This window comes from Myiozetetes cayanensis, unplaced genomic scaffold, assembly GCF_022539395.1.
Source record: "Myiozetetes cayanensis isolate MyiCay16 unplaced genomic scaffold, myiCay2020 scf2-11, whole genome shotgun sequence".
NCBI classification, from domain to species: Eukaryota; Metazoa; Chordata; class Aves; order Passeriformes; family Tyrannidae; genus Myiozetetes; species Myiozetetes cayanensis.
The window spans coordinates 81,159,200-81,178,534 of record NW_026087411.1 but is presented as its reverse complement, the minus strand read 5'-3'; the positions used below and the strand labels follow the sequence as shown (position 1 = coordinate 81,178,534).

The window sequence follows — 19,335 nt, the reverse complement described above, 5'->3', positions numbered from 1 at the left end:
AAGTAAAGCCCTTAATGCAAGCAGTGTCATCAGTAGAGTGCATGAATCATCAGTAGAATTTAAAACAGAATTAAAAGTTACGTCTTTCTTTGCCTGTGTAGCTTCAAAATGCCTACAGTTCTTGTTTCATACAGAAAAGAAGTACTTTTAGATCACTCTGCAGTTACCTAAACCATTGGTTATATATAAACAGCACATAGAAGTGTATTAACTTTGTGTAAATCAAGATTTTATGGTTTATTGCATTTGTTTACAATTTTTGTGGGGAATTTTTTTGGTGTAGCTTGACCTGAAATCATTAAGACATATCTACATAGGTTTTTTCAAGATTCTTTTATCACACAGTGATCAATTCTCTACATTCATTTTCTATAGCTCTCTCAATTCCAGTTTTCCAGAGTTTGCAAGTACTAACACTACTGAGAAAGTACAAGTTCAAACACACCTACACAAACAAGACAAACTAGACAAAATACTGCAGATAAGGCTAATTTTTTTTTTACTTTTTTTTTTCAATATACAAATTTGTTTCAATCAGGCACAGAGAACTTTGGAACACACTATTGAAAGCCATCTGTGATAATCTTTGAAGGTTAGGTGTTTGCAAATTCCCCAGTCAAAGCAGTCATCTCTATAGCTTTAATAATGCATGCTCAGATCTTTTATTTCCTTCAGCATTTCAAGTGAGTTGTTCCTCAAACACAGCAGTTCTAAAACTGCACCATATTTACCAGAACAAGACTACAGATGGGCTAATTAAGTGCCATCACCACGTTCTATACAACTGTGTGCTTTACTTCATGACAGAGCTCACTGCTCAAAGGCTGATCTCACAACAGTGGAAAACATACTTCAGTTGAGCCAGGAGCAGGCAAAGGGCGGGCACTTGGGAACAGCCTGGGGCACAACAGTGAAATGTACCGGCCACAGCAATCAGAGAACCAGTACTGGCACATGGAACTTAAGGAAAACTGTATCATCAAACTGTACCTTTACACAAAGTTCAAGCACAAGCTTTTTTCCGATATTCCCAATTGTCCAGAAAGCTCTAAAGGACATATTACTCCCCAAACTCTTCAAGTGTTTAATTCTGCACATTCGATTCCACATTAAATCACAAAATAAGCACTCACTTTCCAGCCACCTGTAAATTTAACAAAAAACCCTTACAATTTAAGATTAGCAAATGCATTCATAATCTACAGCTTCATGTAACATTACTAATAGTATGTCTTGTTAAAGAAATTCTCTCAAAACATACATACAATAGATACTGTGGGTAAAGGGCACAGTGAACACATTATTTCATTCTCTCTAACAAATACCTAGTGATTATGGGCAGTGTTTTAATGCTGATGTTAAAAGTTTCATGATTCTTATTCTTCCAGTCCATTTTACTTGTAACAAGAATTACAACTTCAAAAGTGCACATATAACTGTGAAGGCTGTGCAAGGGAGGACTTTGAAGAGTATGGATTAGTGCTTGTTCCACATAGGTGCAGCTATAGGTCCCTGTGGAGCCCTTTCAACAGTCACAAATTCATCAGGGTTGTCAAAAGCTTCATAGTGGATTAATAAATCTTGAATTGCGCACTCCTCAATCTGGAAGGAAAAAAAGAACACGTATGTCAGTGTCAGATCTACACTGGCATGGTTATGAACTGGCTTTACTGGTCCTGAATGCACGCCTGTTACAGACCTCCTAATCAGGAAGCAGTAGTAGGTGAGACATTCTTCAGACAACTTGAAGAAACCTCATGTTTTCAGGCCCTGCTCCTCATGGGAAACTCAACCACCATAGTATCTGCTGTAAAGGCAACACAGCAGGGCACAAGCAGTTCAGGACATTTGCATTGGTGAAAACCTCTGAGCACAGATGATCAAGCTGCTGATCAAGGGAGACACTCCACTGGATCTCACACTTACAAAAAAAAAGACCGGTCACGGATAAGAAGGTGGAGGACAGCCTTGGTTACAATGACAATGAGATGCTGGAGTTTGGGATCTTGAATGTTGGGAACAAGACAACTGGCAAATGACAACCTGGGATGTCAGAAGAGAAGACTATGATCTGAAGGGGTCTGCTCGGAAGAAATTCCAGAGTTATGGTCTCAGAAAGAAGAGGGGTCCAGGGCAGCTGGTTGATTTTAAGGATCAACTCCAAGCTCAGAAATGGTCCATGCCAATGAGCTTCTTAGCCAAGCAAGAGTGGCAGAAGAACCACATGGATGTAAAAAGAGCTCCTGACAAAACTCAAACAAAAAGGAAGCATACAAGAGGTGGAAGTGGAGAAAGGTGACACAAAAGGAAAACAGAGACACTGTAAGCACACAGGAACAGAATTAAGAAAGTCAATGCCCATCTGTAGCAGAATCTGTCGAAGGGCAACAAAAAAGGCTTCTACAGCACCAAAAAAAGATAACATGGGTCCACTGCTGAATGACAAAGGCATGGAAAAGGCTGGGGACCCAACTGTCATCTTAATCTTGGTCTTTAGTGGTAAGATCAGTCTTCAGTAATCCCAAGCACCTGAGATAAGAGCTGGCCAATATATCTGCAAGCCCTACCCTCAAAAACAAATCTTTCAAAGAGTGGTTCCTGAGAACTTGAAGGAATCAAATGTCATTCCTACATTCAAGAAGCGCAAGAGGGTGACTACTTATGAGTAATCCTCATCTTGATCCCTAGGAAATTGTTACAGCTTAAGTATGGGCTAAGATCTGAAGTGGACAAGCCTAAGAACAGACCAAGTAAATGGCATGTGAGAGACTGAAAACTGGCTGAACTTATGATCTCAAAGAGTTGTGACCAGTGGCACAAAGTCCAGCTAGATGCTAGGTACTAGCACCAATACTGAGACTGAGACTGTTTAACATCTTTATCAGTAACCCACATGACAGAACACAGAGCACCCTCATCAAGGCTGCAAGGCATGGTTGATATACCAGATGGCTGTGCTGCCACTCAGAGACCCAGACACACTGGAGAAATGAGTTGCAAGGAACCTCATGAAGTTCAAGAAAGGGAAACACCAAGTCCAACTCCTGGAAAGAATAATCCCAGGCACCAGTACACACTGGGAGTCGACAAGCTGGTAAGCAGCCTAGGATAAAAAGAACTGGGGTTCTCATGGACAAAGCTGACTTTTAGCCAGCACTGTGTGCATATTGCAAAGAAGTGTGACAGTACCTTCTGTGCTCTGTGAGGGACAGCACTGCCATCAAAATCAGATAGATGACCCTTCCCCTCTACTCAGCAGTGGCGAGACACATTTGGAGTGCTGGGTCCACTGCTCAGTACAAGAGACACACGGATATACAAGAGGCAAAAAATGATTAAGAGCCTAAGGAGATGCTGAGCACACTGCAGTTGTTAGCATGAAGAAAAGAAGACTTTGGGAGACCTTATCAAAGTGTATAAAAATCTGATAGGCAAGAATAAATACAACTGAGCCACGCTCTTCTCAGTGGTGACCAAGGACAGGAGAAGAGGCAAAGGGCACAGATTGAAAAACAGAAAATTGCATTTAAAAGTCTTTTATTGTGAGAGTGGTCCCTGGAATAGGTTTCCCAGAGAGGCTATTAGTCTCAATCCTTGCAGATATTCAAAAGCTGCCTGGATATGGCAGCTTTGAGAAACCTGATTTGACTGACCCTGCTTTGAGCAGGGGTTTGGACTAGACATTTCCAGAGGTTCCTTTCAACTTCAACCATTCTCTGATGCTGTGAATACATTTATCATGGACTCAGCAGTCAATCTGACTTTAATACAGGCCTACCTTATCAAAGAGCAATGTAAAGTTATTATTAAATGATAACATTATCATATAAATGGCATGTACTAATACATAATTAATAATAATAACTGATCTCTGAAACAGCCATTGGTAACTCCTTGTGTTACTTTACAGCAGCAGTAACGTAGCACTTTACCTGGATCAAAGCCAAAGGTTTTTCTCTGCTCCTAATAAGAGCAGCCTCTTGCTGGAGCTCTTCCTCTACAATAGCTGAAAACATGACAGGTGCCATCACAGGAGAGCTTGTTGGTGATGCTGCTGACCAAGGACTGCAAAAAACCCAAACAACATTAAGAGGCAACATCAAGAACAAGGTCAGCACAACGCATAGAAAACAAGCTCCAGAATCTAAGCCACTGTGAAACTTACTTATGATTCTCCAGCTGTGGAGAATCCACAACATGGTCTTCCAGACCTGGGCTACTTCTACTGGTGCACCTGGAAAAAGGTAGGAAAGGAGACTGAAAGTCACAAACAAAGTATTCTCCTACATCACATTATGAAGTACAAACTTCCAGTAGGCAATTTCAACAAATGTGTATGGTTTTTCCAGGAGAAAGGCATTACAATGCAATGGTGAATATGTTTTAAAGTGTGATACTGTGACTAAAGGAGACACTGATGCTCATTTCTAACTACCAGAACTTAATGGAATTTCAGTTTGGGCATTAATTCTGGCATTTCCTAATATTTGAGCATTGGAACAAAAGTGTGTCATTTTTGGTTTCGGTTGTTTATTAAGGAAAAAAAAGGCTTTTTTCCTTTTTTACATGTGAATTAGCCAACTGAGTTATGCACTAACAGCACTAACTATAAAAGTTTGCAATTAATATGAAAAGAATATGGCTTCAAGATAAAAAATTTAAACAACTGTTCTGCATTCAAATTAAGCATTTCATATAAAAGAACCAGTGCTACAACAGCACTAGAGGAAATTACTTCCTCAAGTGTAAATCCAAAAATTATGGACTTTCAGTACTTTTCCTGTAACCACCTCCCACATTCATAACAATAGCATAAAACTAGAATTACAGAATAGAAAAAAAAAATCTTGAAATTATATTTATAGAGTTCCCAACAGGAAGATATTTTATGCAGTTGCAAAATGTTAACCTCTCAGTAAAATAAGTCACATTTGGTATATTGCATTCCTTAAGAGACCAGTATATTTGTAAGAAAAATCCTACACCGCTAGCAAGAGAGGGCCCTATTCTCATGATTTAATACCTCTCTTTGACAACTTCTGCAATTTCCAGAACTCTAAAAAAGTGTTACAGCACACTATGAAACGCTGGCAGACTCTTTTGAATTATTCTGTGGCATTGCAAATAACTCTAAGGGTGTTGCTATTACAATAAATCAGTCTCAATTTTCTTTAAGGCTTTGGTTATCCTTTGTAAGTGACCACAAACTCTTGAAAACGACACAAAAAAACCCCTATAGAATGCTAAGAGAATTCCAGTAACGACTAAGTTCTCTGTATGGAATATTTTCCCCAGAACACAGTTCCAAAGACAACAAAACCCCTGATTCCTACCACTAAGCAATGAGGGCAAGATTTCAAAAAATCTGGAATTCAACATCCATCATCAAAAATGACATTTAAATGAACTGTGTTGACCTCTTTGTCACAAAATATAATTTGCCCACCAAACAAACAATGCACACTGCCAGGACATGTATCCTTGTACTCAGTCTGAAAAATATGGACTGAGTAAATGGACTACAAGATGGGTGTAAAATAGGCTGGAAATGGATTAGCTGTACAAAGTCCAAATGGACACCAAGTACTCGTGGTGGTCCTCAAGGACTGATACTGGAACCAACCCTTTCAAGTGTCTTTGGTAGAAGAGAACACACCCTCAGCAGGCCACAGATGGATGGGGAAAGGATGTGGACAGTGCACACTCTAGATGCCACAGTGCCACTCAGAAGTCCTCAAGAGGCCGGAGAAATGTGCAGCTGAGAACAAATGAATTTCAACAGCAAGTGCAAAGTCTGTATTTGGAAGAGAACAGCCCCACAAAGCAGTACAGGCCAGGGGCTGACTCGCTAGAAAGCAGCTCTGCAGAAAGAAAGCAGAACCTGCAGAGTCCTGGCTGGCAAGAAGTCAAAGATGTAATCAACCTGTGCCTTTGCAGCAAAGGTAGCCAACTGCATCCTGGGCTATAATACAAAGAACATAGCAAGGCAGGCAGAGGAACTGATTCTTCCCCTTTACCCTGTATCTGTTAGTCTACAAACAGAGTATCATTCTCACTTTTGTGCTCCTCAATACAAGAAGGATGCTGTCAGGTTGGAGCATGTCCAGTGGAGGGCCATCAAGATTAGGGGCTGGAGCATGACAGGAAGAACTGTGTTTTGTTAATCCCAAAGGAAGTCAGCAAAGGGGAGATCTCACTGCTGTCTTCAACAACCTCACTGGAGGATAGAGAAAAGATGCAGCAAGAATCTCCTTAGAGGGGCACAATGACAGAATAAGAAGTAACATATGCAAGAGGCCAAACAGGAAAATCCCATATATATATATAAGGAAAAATAAAAGTGCCATATGCAGATGATTATATATAGAAACATGCTGCCCAAAAAGTTTGGGGTATCTTCACACTTGGAAGTAGTCACAACTCAACCAGACCAGGTTCTGAGCAAACTGATCTAGTTTGACTTGAGTGGGAGGCTGAACTACAGAATCTAAATTATTCTATGATTTCAATAGTAGGGCACTACTTTTTATCTGCATCCAGTTCTGGGGTCCTCAGCACAAAAAAATATGGACCTAGGAGCAAGTCCAGAGAAGGTATACTAAGATGATCAGAGGAATGGAACACCTCTTGTACGAGGACAGGCTGAGAGAATTTGGTTTGTTCAGCCTGGAAAAGAGAAGGCTTCAGGGTGACCAAACTGCAGCCTTCCAGTACCTGAAGGAAGCGTACAGGAAAGACAGATAGAGACATTTTACAAGAGCATGTGTTACAGCAAACTATGAAACTCTGGTAGACTTTTTTGAATTATTCTGTGGCATTGCAAATAACTCTAAGGGTGTTACATATGGGTAAATGGTTTCAAGCTAAAAGACAGTAGGTTTAGATTAGATATTAAGAGGAACTTCTTTCCTGTGAGGGTGGTGAGGCACCGGAACAGGTTGCCCAGAGAAGCTGTGGATGCCCTATCCCAGGATATGTTCAAGGACAGGCTGGATGGAGCCCTAAGCAACCTCATCTAGGAAAAGGTATCCCTGCATATGCCAGAGGAGATGAAACCAGATGATCTTTAAGGTCCCTTCCAACCCAAACTGTTCTATGATTCTATAATAAATCAGCTTCCAGCTTCTACTGCACTTTCAGATAACAACATATTAAAAGTAGGAAAGAACCAAAGCAGGGAAGAAGAAGAGGAGATGAAGACAGCTTTTTGCGCCTTTATACTGGTGTTATCTCTCAACTTTATCTCTTTTTCCACCTGCTCTAATAATACTCACCTTCCTGCACGTTTGACAGGAACAAATTTGACAGCTACACTCTGCTTCCCACTCCCAAACCAAAGAACTCACAGTACTACTATAAATGACCCCAAGCAGAATGTTATACTTGACAAAGTCGTCTCAGTACAGACTAAAAGTTCTTTGCAGAGTAAGATTTCTGTACAAACAAACACCAACCAAAAAAACCACCTCAACAGGAATTTCCAAAAACTGGAATTACTAGTTCCAGCATCATAGCATACTCTAGTGATCAGTTAAAAGACCAGTAAATACCTGTGTCATCTCCCTCAATTTAAACGTGGCTTTAAAATGTAGGAAGCAGTCGAGGTATTTTGAAGCTGTTTGTGCATATGTACATCTGTGTTTCTTGCTAGCAAGACATTCAGTCCAGATATTAAATCAACTGCAGATATTTCAACATGCTAGATTAATTCCTCAGCTGGCATCAAAATAACTAGGAGAAATGAACAGACAGGAAACATGAAGCTAGCATATACAGGAAAATGGAAAAAAAGCGCCTCAAAAATACAGAACTTGGAAACCTGGAAGTCTTGGAAATTAAAGACTGATGCAAACATATAAGTGGTTCTGCATGGAAACAAACCAGCCAAATATCATCAGTACTGAACCAACTTGATTAACTCAGTTGGCTGAACTTGCCATGATTCCTGCACAGCCACCAAAATGTCCCAGCACTCAGCTCCCCAGTGTTCCTGGAGGATTTGTTCATTTGAAGCCAGGTCAGGTCCAGTGCCTCCCTGATCTAATAACTGCTCTCAGAAAAAGAACACAAAGCCTGGTCTCCTGCAGAACCTCTAGGGTTTTGCTGTACCATTTGAGTCATGTACTACTTATTAGCTCATTATTAGCCATGACAGAACTAGGCCGTTCCCACACGAAGCCACAAATACTTGTTTCCACTAAGACTCTTCACTGCTCCCTGGAGTAACACAGTGAAGACAACTCAGGCTGCCACAACAAAGTTAAGTCACGCCAGGCCTGTGTTTTTAGCTTGGACTATGAGCTACACAAGCACAGCTGCACAGCATAACTCCCAAGGCTGAGGTGCCCCTGGAAACAATGCAGCCACATCCACACACCCCAGCTTTTGGGATGATCTGCATCTGGACTAAATTCAGTCCACATCACCACAATAAATGACGTGGTTTACCTACAGAAAATTTCTGAGTTGCACAAATTGGAAGGTGGCATGGAAAGCGTTTATGCAACCATCCAAAATACCCTCATCCACAGACTTAACAAAACTGTCAGTTTAATTACCACACATTTTATCCAAAGAAAAAAGTAAAAGCAGGAACATTAGTCATGCAAGTATCCTCAGTGTTCCATCAGCAAATCTGACAACAGGTGAGGATTACTTATGCTCCACACATGTGTAATTTCCTTCCCTTATAAAGGAAGAGGTAAGGATATGGATAATTGATCTTCACAGAAATAGTCCCTGAATGCCACAGGCAAAAGTCAGAGCCTACTGTGACAGGAAAAGTCTGTAGAATCAAAGAAGAAAATTACCTCAAACTAGAAACTCAACTCATAAGTTTCAGATGGAGGAACAAGTCACTGAGGCTCTTTATACCTAATAGAGAGAAATAAGTATCTTAAGGCACAATTCAAAACCATCCTGAAATAGCTCTGGAAGTACCTTCTTTTCAAACTGATGACAGTCAATTTAGCCATCTACTAGGTTTCCACTGGCTTAATGTAACATTTTCAGACAGTTAACGTATTAGACCTGGATTCAGCTCAAATAATCCACTTTAAGAGCATGCAGACTGGCCAGACTACACAGACTAGACAGAGCAATGTGAAAGGAAAAGAAATGACTTTATGAAGATTACACAGCTGTTGTGACAAAGCTAATAATAGCATCCAGTGCACCAGCCCTTGCCATCTCCTATATGATGAAAAGTTTTATTATTGTGCTAGCGACAAAATGAATATCTGTTTTTGTGTGGATTTGTGTTTCATGTCCCTACATCTCCACTCACTACAGTTAACTTCAGCTTTATCCCTCTGTTCCTGAAGAATTTCTACTCATCACACACACTCTCCAAATCTCTCCTACATCTCTGCTCAGACACCATCCCATAGACAATGTTCTGATATTTCTATCCTCATTTTGTTCTTTATCTACCAACAAGACATGTACTACTTCTGTTCTAAGGAAACACCAGTTTCTATACAAGCTGAGCAAACAAAAATGAGGCCCCTTTTCCTTACAGAGGAGTCAGTTATTGGAGGAGAATGGAACAGGCGTTCATAAGAAAAACTAGGAGATAATGAGTGTCAGGGCTCTCTATGCACCATTGGGGTCTGCAAACTCTTCTACCTCATTGCAGTTGTATAAACTTGAGTCAGGCTGCTGTGAAGAGAGTTGGGTTGTTAAGGAAGAGTTGAAGGATTATAGAGGTTCCCGCTCTTTACACACAGGAGCTGCATTTAAACTCAGTCCTCTCAGTCTGAGGCCTTTCTTGAGCTGTGCTGCAGCTATTCCCAAGCCCAACCTTGCTGTTGCTGAGCATGACATGACTTGCAGGTTTGACCTCAACCCTGCATCATCACAATGGAATTCTCGTGGTTCATCCTGGTTTCTGTCATGGAGCCTGCCCTGCTCACCTCACTCTGGCACACTGGGGATGTGCCCTTGCCATGAAGGCCACCACCTAGCCAGTCTGTTGTCACCTCAGCTTCTGCACTACTGTGGGCCAGCTGACCTGCATTGCTTCCAGATAGGAGGTGGGAAACTCTAAGATTTTCAGGCTCTCTGTCTTGCGACTATATCTGAAATGCCTCGCATTGAAAGTTATTGATGATAGGGGGAAGAGATGTAGGTGGGTGGGCAGCTCAGAAGTACCTTAGAACTGTAGTCCTGTAGTAATTATAATACACAGACATAACCAATGCATCAATATTTCTGTAAGCCCTCCTAATCCGTGAAAAACTACTCCTAAATTAAGTCAGTTTATAAGAAAACTCAGATTAGGAAATGCCAGAACTGTGCTTGAATAAACTGATTTTATCCAGTCAGTGGCTACACAGAAATACTCCTAAGCAAACTGTTTCATGCATGCCAATCTGAATGCTAACTAATCCATAATTTCTACAGAAGTTAGAAAATATAGGATTATAATTTTATACATACATACATATACAAACAAACACATACACACGTATTTTGTTTGGAGGCTGAAGTGCTTGTGTGTATATATATAAATACATATATATATATGTATTCATCTATACAGACAGAAGCGCTTTGAACCTGAAACAAAGTATCAGTAGTGGCATTAAACTGCTTTAGTCTTTGTGCTTCCTATTCATAAGAGCATTGCATTCATAAAATCCTATTAATAGAATCATTAGAAGAAGGTTTACGGGATTCTTTTTTTAAATTACAATTTTATTATTTCTTTTTTCAACAGAATCTAAACAAGGTCCCTGTGATTCTTGCATGACTGATCAATTAGAAAATACTACATTCTTACCTTATGGTGTTTTGGACCGATGAATCCTCAGATCCTTTATTTCCACATCTTCTGACAGCAGTACCAGATGAACTATTCACACTCATACTTTTTTCTTCTTCCATTACAAGATCACGGAATGACTTGGGCAAGGTAGAATGTAATGAAGATGACCTTTTTAAAAAACAAAAACCAAACAAAACCAATTCACTTTATATTTGCACTTTCCAAAACCCCTGGGTCAAATATGTAAAGAACAGGAAAAAAAAATCTATGAGAACAGAAAAAGCCAGTAGTTTTGAAATTTCATTAGAATTAAAAATTAAAAAAATCAAACCAAAAACCCACCCTTCCTTCTATTCCCCCAACACATCCTCCTAAAAAGCAATTTTTTTTTGTCTTGTCTAAGACAAGCTGTCTAACAGTACTAGTCCATGAAAAGCATTTTCACAAATCACACAATGCCCTAGTACTGTAGACCTCATACTGGCAGTTTACCACCATGAAAGTCAAGTATAGCTGATCTTTTTTCCCTGAGGTGTTGAACGAGTTACTCATACCTTTTAGATGCTCTAAAAATCACTTAACCCACGGTAAAGCTCATCAAAACTGATATCCTTGATTTTCTTTAACTTGACCAAGCATAAGTTACTTAAATTAATAAGCATAAGTTACTAGAGCCTGTATATTATCTTTCAAAAATAAACCATTATGAAAATATAGCAATTTAACATCTTGGGTATTATGAACTCTTTCTGATTCCAAAGCCTTTTTGCTTACAGAATTCAAGGCAGTTACCATGAGTCCTTCCCTTACCCATCAAGGCCTTGGAATTAATTCTTCATACACTTGCTTAAGATTTAACTTTATTAATCATGGCAGTCCCATTCATTGTTAAATATACCAAAAACATTCTGGAAGAACAGCTCTGCTCATTATCTACTCAAAGAAAGAAGAGACTAACTATAAACACTACTGAAGTAAAAAACAAGTTCTTTATACAATGCCAATTGTTTGTGCAGCTGCCACAAGAAGGGAAGCATCTGAAGTCAAAGACTTTCAAACTACACCTAAGTGGTATTCCATTTAAGATAAGAAATACAAAGCAATTAAAACATTGCAACATTGTATCTGAAATCTTACAACAAAGGCATCTGAAAGCTATATATGATGTCTGATGTTAGACCACCCTTGCTTAAGTTTGGATCTTTTTCTTTTTTCTAGGTTTTTCTTTTTCTTTAAGTTAAATACTAGATGAGCAGCTCAGAAGACATAGAAATCAGAATGGGAACCTCCAGGGGCTCAGAGTCATTTGGCACATCCTCCATTCCTACCACTTGACGGCACACAGAGGTCAAGGCAAGTGTTTGAACTTCCCCATACCTATTACACCAAGTAGGCAGATGGTCCATATGATCTGCTGCCATAGAAGCTTCTTCTGCTACTAACATTTTAAGTAGCCTACCCATTTTCACGAAAATTCTGCACTGCAATCAAAAATGTATTGCAACAGAGAAAAAAAACCAAACAACACCCAAAACAACCTCCCCCCCAGAAAATCAACTGTGTCATTCCCAGTTTGTGAACGTACCCAAAACAATTACTCTTGGCTTAAAATCATTTGTCTTAAACTGGTACAAAATTTTTCAAACAGTAACAACTCCAAATTTCAGCCTGTCCTGTCTGATTCATTGTCATTTTGATCTAATTTGTAAAATTAGAAAAACTAATTTATGCAATTTTTTTTTAAAAAGTGGAATATGACTAAGTTTCCCTAAACTGTAAGTGCAAAACTTCAAAGCATTAAGTTCCAAAACAGCTGTTGATGTTTCGGTATAAGCTGGAATATTGTCAAACTGACAACCTAGACATTAAAATATACAATGGTTAATTCTCAAAAGAGACTTCAATTTTCTTTATGCCTCCAGTCTTGAAAAGCAAGAGGTTCTCCTGATCTTAAAAAAGCCCCAAAACAAAAAAGTAATACCCCGCCTCCCTCAATCAAAGTAGGTTTGGAGAACTAATAAAGTCAACACCTAGTTAACTTTGGAGATTCTTTCAAAGTATTTATTTTTTTTTTCCCTTCTAATTTTCACTTTTCTTCAAGGGAGGAAACATAGGTTCAGTTTCCACAAAAACTATGAAGCTGGAGGGTTTTTTTGTTGGAAAAGGTAGGCATTGTGTATGACAGATTCTGACTTTCAGTCAACCAAAAAAGAGCCAGAAGGTCCCCCACCCTTCTGGCAAGTGCACTCACTGCACATCCAAGATTATCTGATTTCACTGGAACACAGGTTCTATGGCTCTGACTATACTGCATGTGTAGAAAGCTCAGTCTATTGACAGATGCACTCTAATAGTCCACTGTGAATTTACAGGCTATAACTTGGCAAATATAATATTAGAGCAGATGAGTAACACATCATTCTACCTTACATACAAAAATACTTAAGAGAAACTATCAGGGGCAATCAAATACTTTACTGCTTGCCTAAAGCAGCTTAAAGTTTATTCCAGCAGCTAGAGCTAATTTTAAATATTCATCCAGCTCCCACTGTTCTTTGCTTGAACTCTTGAGCTATCAGCATTTTCCAGAACAGCAGCCAGAGCAACACAGGAGAAGAACGTACAGAATCATGCATGGAGACCACATGAGCATTAGATTGGATTCCATCCTCCCGAAATATACCCTAGCCTTTCCACTTAACATGGTTTGTGTAACACAGTAGAGCCCAGCTCTTCTCAAAAACTCTTTAATCAGAACCTTAAGAGCACAATATATTTTTTGGACACAGTTTTCTAAAGGTATTCCAAAATCAGTCCATATTTGCTTTTTAAATGCAAGGAACAGTTTATAGGCAGTTGGTAGTTTAAAATTAAATAACATAAAATATGTAAAGAATTATCTGTCAGAGAGTAGATGAGCAGAATGAATAAAGAGAAACTATTCAGGCAGGACCTGCCCTTCATTAACCAGGATGATCTGCTCCATGACCTTCCCTGGAGATGAACTCAGGCCGACAGGCCTGTAGTTTCCCACCTTCTCCTTCTGATTGTTCTTGTAGATGGGCGTCACACTGGCTAATCTCCAGTTGTCTGGGACCTCCCCGGTTAGCCAGGGTTGCTGGTAAACGATGGGAAGTGGCTCAGTGATCACCTCCACCAGCTCACTCAGTACCCCTGGGTGGATCCCATCCAGCCCCACGGACCCGTGTGTGTCTAAGTGGTGTTGCACGTCACTGACCATTTACCCTTGGGTTATGGGGGCTTCTTTCTGCTCCCCCCATGCCCATCTTCCAGCTCAAGGGGCTGGGCACATGGAGAATGACTGGTCTTACTATTAAAGAGTGAGGCAAAGAAGGCATTAAGTATCTCAGGCTCTTCTTCATCCTTTGCCACTGTGTTCCCATCCGCATCCGAGAAAGGATGGAGATTCTCCTTTGCTCTCCTTTTATTTCTAGAAACAATTTTACTGTATTTATTTTTTAGAACTTTTATATTTCATTGCCTTTATACATAATTACATTAGTAACAAGATTGAAAATGTAGATGGAGTATTACTTTTTTAATATAATAAAGGACTGAATAAGTCAGTGTTCCCTGTGCTCATCAAGATGTGATTCAATTGTCAGCCTCTCCAAGCACATTTTAAGCCTCAGAGCTGTAACTGCCCTGTGACACCTCCATTAGCTAAGGCAAATAACTAGGGTGCTGCTTGATCTGCGGAATCACTAGTGTAAAGCAGGCAGTATGTTCTTCAGAGCATTTGAGAGAACTAGTTTTAAGGACTAAAATTCCTCTGGCTCAATAGACTTCAGAAGACAAATCTTGCAAATCTCCTACTGTGAAGGTCTTCAATTACTGTTCAGAGGTCAGGAAGAGTCTGAATCATTACATGCAAAGCAACTCATTCTCTTTCTACTTTAAGACAAATTTGTGGGTTTTCACCAATATTATATCAGAATAACTTTTGGGGACTGAGGGAGCAAATGAGACCTTAAATTTTAAGTATTAGGCGTTCATGGATGAAAATAAATTGATAAGAGACAGATATCTAAGTCTTGCTTGTAAAAATCATAGAATCACAGAATCAACCAGGTTGAAAAAGACCTCTGAGATCATCAAGTCCAGTCCCTGATCCAACACTGCTGTGGTTACTAGACCATGGCACTCAGTGCCACGTTCAGTCTCATCTTAAAAACCTTCAGGGACGGTGAATCCACCACCTCCCTGGGCAGCCCATTCCAAAGTCTGATTATTCTCTCCGTAAAAAATTTCTTCCTAATATCCAACCTAAACTTCCCCTGGTACAGCTTAAGATTGTGCCCTCTTGTCCTACTGCTGCTTGCCTGGGAGAAATCAAAATAATTGAATTCAACCTTTTCCTAGAATCACTTGAAATATTGAGTGCAAGGTATTTTAAAACCAGGTCATCTTAGGCAATTTATTTTTGTAAATAGCTACTGTAGTAACATCCCTCTATAGCTTGTAAGCTGGACACTAGAAAAACATGGATGTAACTATTTTTTTTTAGTAATAATCAATCCATGAGATACAAATGCCTAGAGAAGACTCCTCATCCCTGTTTTCACTGACTCTTGGAGGAATCCCAGTCATCACTATCAGAATCACTACCTGAAGGACACATCATGCCACACTACCTTGAATTTACCAAACAGCTGTCCATTTCAGATCAGACTGACATGATCCTTGACAGACCCCATAAGATACTAAAGCCTTTTAACCGTAAGGCTGAATGTCCAGTAGAGAAGCAAATCTTGTTCTGGTGTCATAACTAGAACCATATTTTTCCCATACATTACTGACAAATATATTGAACACCAGTTCTATATTACCATTGTTGTGTTCCAGGATATTACTGTTATTACTATGGTCTTAAGATAATAGCATACCAACAAACCTCTGTGGAATCTCAAATAAATCTAAAGACACTTCAAACTCAAGGTGCTGATCAGATTAGCATCCATCCAAAATAGAGAAATGAGGTAACAGATACATGAAATCAAGCAGAGAAGCAAGCAGTTCTAGATATTGCCCTAAACTTTTTGACACAGAACACCTTTCAAGAAGGGATTATCACCAAGAAGCAGCCCACCTTTTCCTCAGCCAGCTAGCCATGTGATTTTTTTTTCCTCTTCATACTCTTCATCCTCTTCATTAAACAGCTAACAAGTTACTTGTCTGTTTTGAACTTGCAGGAGCATAGCAGAAAGGCAAAGATTCCAGCAGATGCTTACTACTGTTATTTCTAAAGGAGCACCCAATTCATATAAATGATCAAAGGAAAGAGAGCCAAAAGACACAAGAGGGAGATGACTGTGGAAACTAAACATACCCTTTGAAAGACAGAAAGCTATTTTACTTTGAAATCCATCCAACACAAAAGGCAAACTACTCCAATAGCATTTAAAACAGCTAAATTGTATAACAAAAAGGCTTCATTTAAAATAGTGACTGTGGTGGGTATGCAGCTACCTTTGTTCCCACTGAGGTACAAACAAGTAAGCTATAAAGAGAGGGGAATAACAGTTCTTCCAGAGTAACAGAAGTAACTTGCAATGAAAGTCTAGAGCTTCTTGAACAGGGAAAACTGGAGAACTGCCCAACATTTACTTCAAGCTAAGCGTGTGCAAATAGGTATTTTTCCTTTAAGAATTAAACACACTAAATTTACATACCTTGCAACTTTTATATTTTGCATTTATGCTTTTATCCAATAGCAACGAAGAACAAAACATGAGTTGGGCTAGCATCTCATCAGTTATAAACCTTGTTCATTGAACAGATGAAAAACTATTTTTCTATTCTTGATATTCCATGATATTAACTTGAACACTTTAATTGTGTGTAATCAACAAAAGTCACTTTAAACCCATTATGCATCCTTCCACCATAAAGATTTTTAGAAGCATCCAACACTCCCTCCAGCTGTAAGACACCTAGATAACTTTGTTATCTCTAATTTCAGTCCATTTTGCTCTACTTCAAAGTCACTGCAGACCTTTCCCCCAGGAAGGGTTAACATTTTTCTTCATGTTTTTGACAGAAAAAAACCCACCATTCATAATGTTTTTCAGTAAATCCTTCCTTCCTAAGTTTCAGAGTTTGTGCTCAGCCTTCTATGCTTTACTTGGATACCATCTGCAAATACCAAATCATACACAGGAAAGCACCAGATGGGATGCAGTCTTCTGACTCATATAGAAATATTTCAAAGAACTGTTAAACTGCAACCACTGCATTTCTCTATCCACTTAGAATTTCTAGATTACTACCAAATGTAGACACAAACAGTTCAGTCTGCTTTTAAGAGGCTATTTCAACATCAAAACCCTCCAAGGAAAAATAATTGATATTTGATTTATAACATACCATGCATTCCCTAGTTTTGCAACTTTTGTAGGTGGGGGTGGTGTAGTTACTAGAGTGGTAGGCTCCATGCTGCTACTGATTGATCCATTATCTTTTGCTGCCAGGGCAATCATTTTCCTTTGCTTCTGAGAAAGCTTGGTTCCATGGGACACCATTCTGCTGTGAATGGATATTGCAAGGAGAGAAGATGTAAGATCAAAGTCCTTTGAAATGACTCACCTTTAATCCTGTAAATTAAACTGAGAACTACTTCTTTCCTGGATCAAAATACTTTGTTTAGAGTGCCGAAAAGGCAAGGAAGGGAGGGCTCAGAAGGCTGGGAAGCAGAAAGAGGATCAATTAATATCAAGAGTGACAGAAAGAAAAGCATCATAAAACTACTCTTCACGTAGATGTCTGTAAATGAAAACATGCAGAGTAGGAATCAGGTCTCCAAAGAGATAGACTACCACTAGATGAAAACTATCATTTTCTAATTTTATGATTTTTTTAGAGACTGTTGTCTTAGCTCCCTTAAACAAAAAATATTCATGGATTAAAAAAAGGTATATAACAGCATATAGCCATTTCTCCTATTTGCAATAATTTTCTTTTCTAAGTTATTTGGATTCTTCAGCCTCGGCTGTTTTGTTTGCAGCTTCTGAATCCATTTAGCACACAACCCTTTATCAGGCTACTCCATTACTACTGTCCTAACTCTCCTTTACAAGAATGCCACATCTCAAAAGGACCCAAGAGTCATCTCCAGTTCTCTTCCATATGTTGCCAGTTAAAAACCACTAGGTTTAATACACTGCCTTGTGAAAAAAAAAAAAAAGTACATTTATCTCCCTGTGTCTTTGGGGATGCTTCTCCAAGCAGGAACTACCACTGTTTCTGCCTGAGGAAGAACTGTCAATATCAAGACATGAGCGCTGGAGGAGGTCACCAGATGCAAGACAAGAATTAACAATTATAGTACTCATCCACAAGTAATTTCCGAAGTCCTAGGGAGAAGAATTAATTCTTTTTGGTTAGAAATAGAAAGACTCAGCAGAGCAGGCCACTTATTTAAGATACTAGTTAATTAGCTCTTTTGCAGCAGCTGACAAAACAAGACTAGAGTAAAATAAAGGGATAAATTTCGCATGCCCACAGAAAAACAGTATAATGAACTGAAGTAAACAAAGCTGTTTAAAACCAAATAGGACAGCTTTTCTCCTGCTTTTTTTAAACTCTGAACTGCCTAAACCACTAAGTAAATTCATAATAACCCAGCCTATCACACTTTTTTTTTTATAGATTTTGGTTTTTTACCAACCCTGAATTTGCCTTTGGCATGGTTCCACATTTCTGCATACTTTCTTCAATTTCCATGATGGTTCTCAGATCCATAGCAGGAGGGCTGGCAGGGCTAAATGAAAAATAAAAAGTTACCTTACAAGGCACTGATTTTTACTTACATTCCACAGTTCCAACCTTCACTGAAATCCTCTAAATCATACATAAGACTGGTAACCAGTTGTATAATTTATGTCTGTTTCCTCAATTATGGCAAACCTCAAATAAAATGTTTCTGACAAAACTTTTATAAATATATACATATTTAAGAACACACTATAAAAATACTTTCAAGACTCATTATACTATGAAACAAAAAGATGTGAACTATGATTACTCTAAAAAAATTAGATGCCTAAATCCAAGATACTTATTTAGTAGTCAAATGCTCATGCTAAGTAATAGAGGGGCACTGGTCACAGCTCTTTCATGAAGGTTGAATTAGATCTTTCTTTGAAGAACAGGATTGAAACTATTTCACATGATAAACAGAACAGTCTTTGCAGTCAGAGCTCTGTACAAACATCAGTGACATTCTCAAACTTGAGGAATCAGTCTTTCTTTCATAAATGACCTAATTTTAAACTTCCAAAGGAATGAGTATGAATTAAACCTAGACATTTTCATGTTTTACATAAAACTATAAATTAAGACCTGTGTACTTAAAAGCATCTGTAAACTAAGATGTGTTACAACCACATCCAAGGACCTGCTTTGAAATGAAATATAAGCAGCAGTTCCTCCATCTCTCCCTACATAACCCAACTGCCACAGACTAACTCGTGAATTAACCCCTGTTACTTGCTTACTTGAAATACTGCTTCTCCACAGTATTTTAACAAAATACACTATAGCATGAA

General features: G+C 39.0%; 1 protein-coding gene across 3 annotated transcripts in view; it reads right to left on the bottom strand.

Moving 5' to 3' along the window:
• Positions 1 to 207: 207 nt before the first annotated feature.
• IBTK (inhibitor of Bruton tyrosine kinase) overlaps positions 208 to 19,335 on the bottom strand; it is a 55,274-nt gene continuing 36,146 nt past the window's right edge. For 2 of the 3 annotated variants that reach the window (XM_050314432.1, XM_050314433.1), the window contains exons 24-29: positions 18,456 to 18,548; positions 17,156 to 17,314; positions 10,784 to 10,936; positions 4,166 to 4,234; positions 3,933 to 4,065; positions 208 to 1,602 (exon numbers count right to left, since the gene is read on the bottom strand). In XM_050314432.1, coding sequence (XP_050170389.1) covers positions 1,477 to 1,602; positions 3,933 to 4,065; positions 4,166 to 4,234; positions 10,784 to 10,936; positions 17,156 to 17,314; positions 18,456 to 18,548 — 733 coding nt within the window. In that variant the 3' untranslated portion in view covers positions 208 to 1,476. The remainder of the gene's footprint in view (positions 1,603 to 3,932; positions 4,066 to 4,165; positions 4,235 to 10,783; positions 10,937 to 17,155; positions 17,315 to 18,455; positions 18,549 to 19,335) is intronic. The other variant, XM_050314434.1, reaches the window with a different exon arrangement.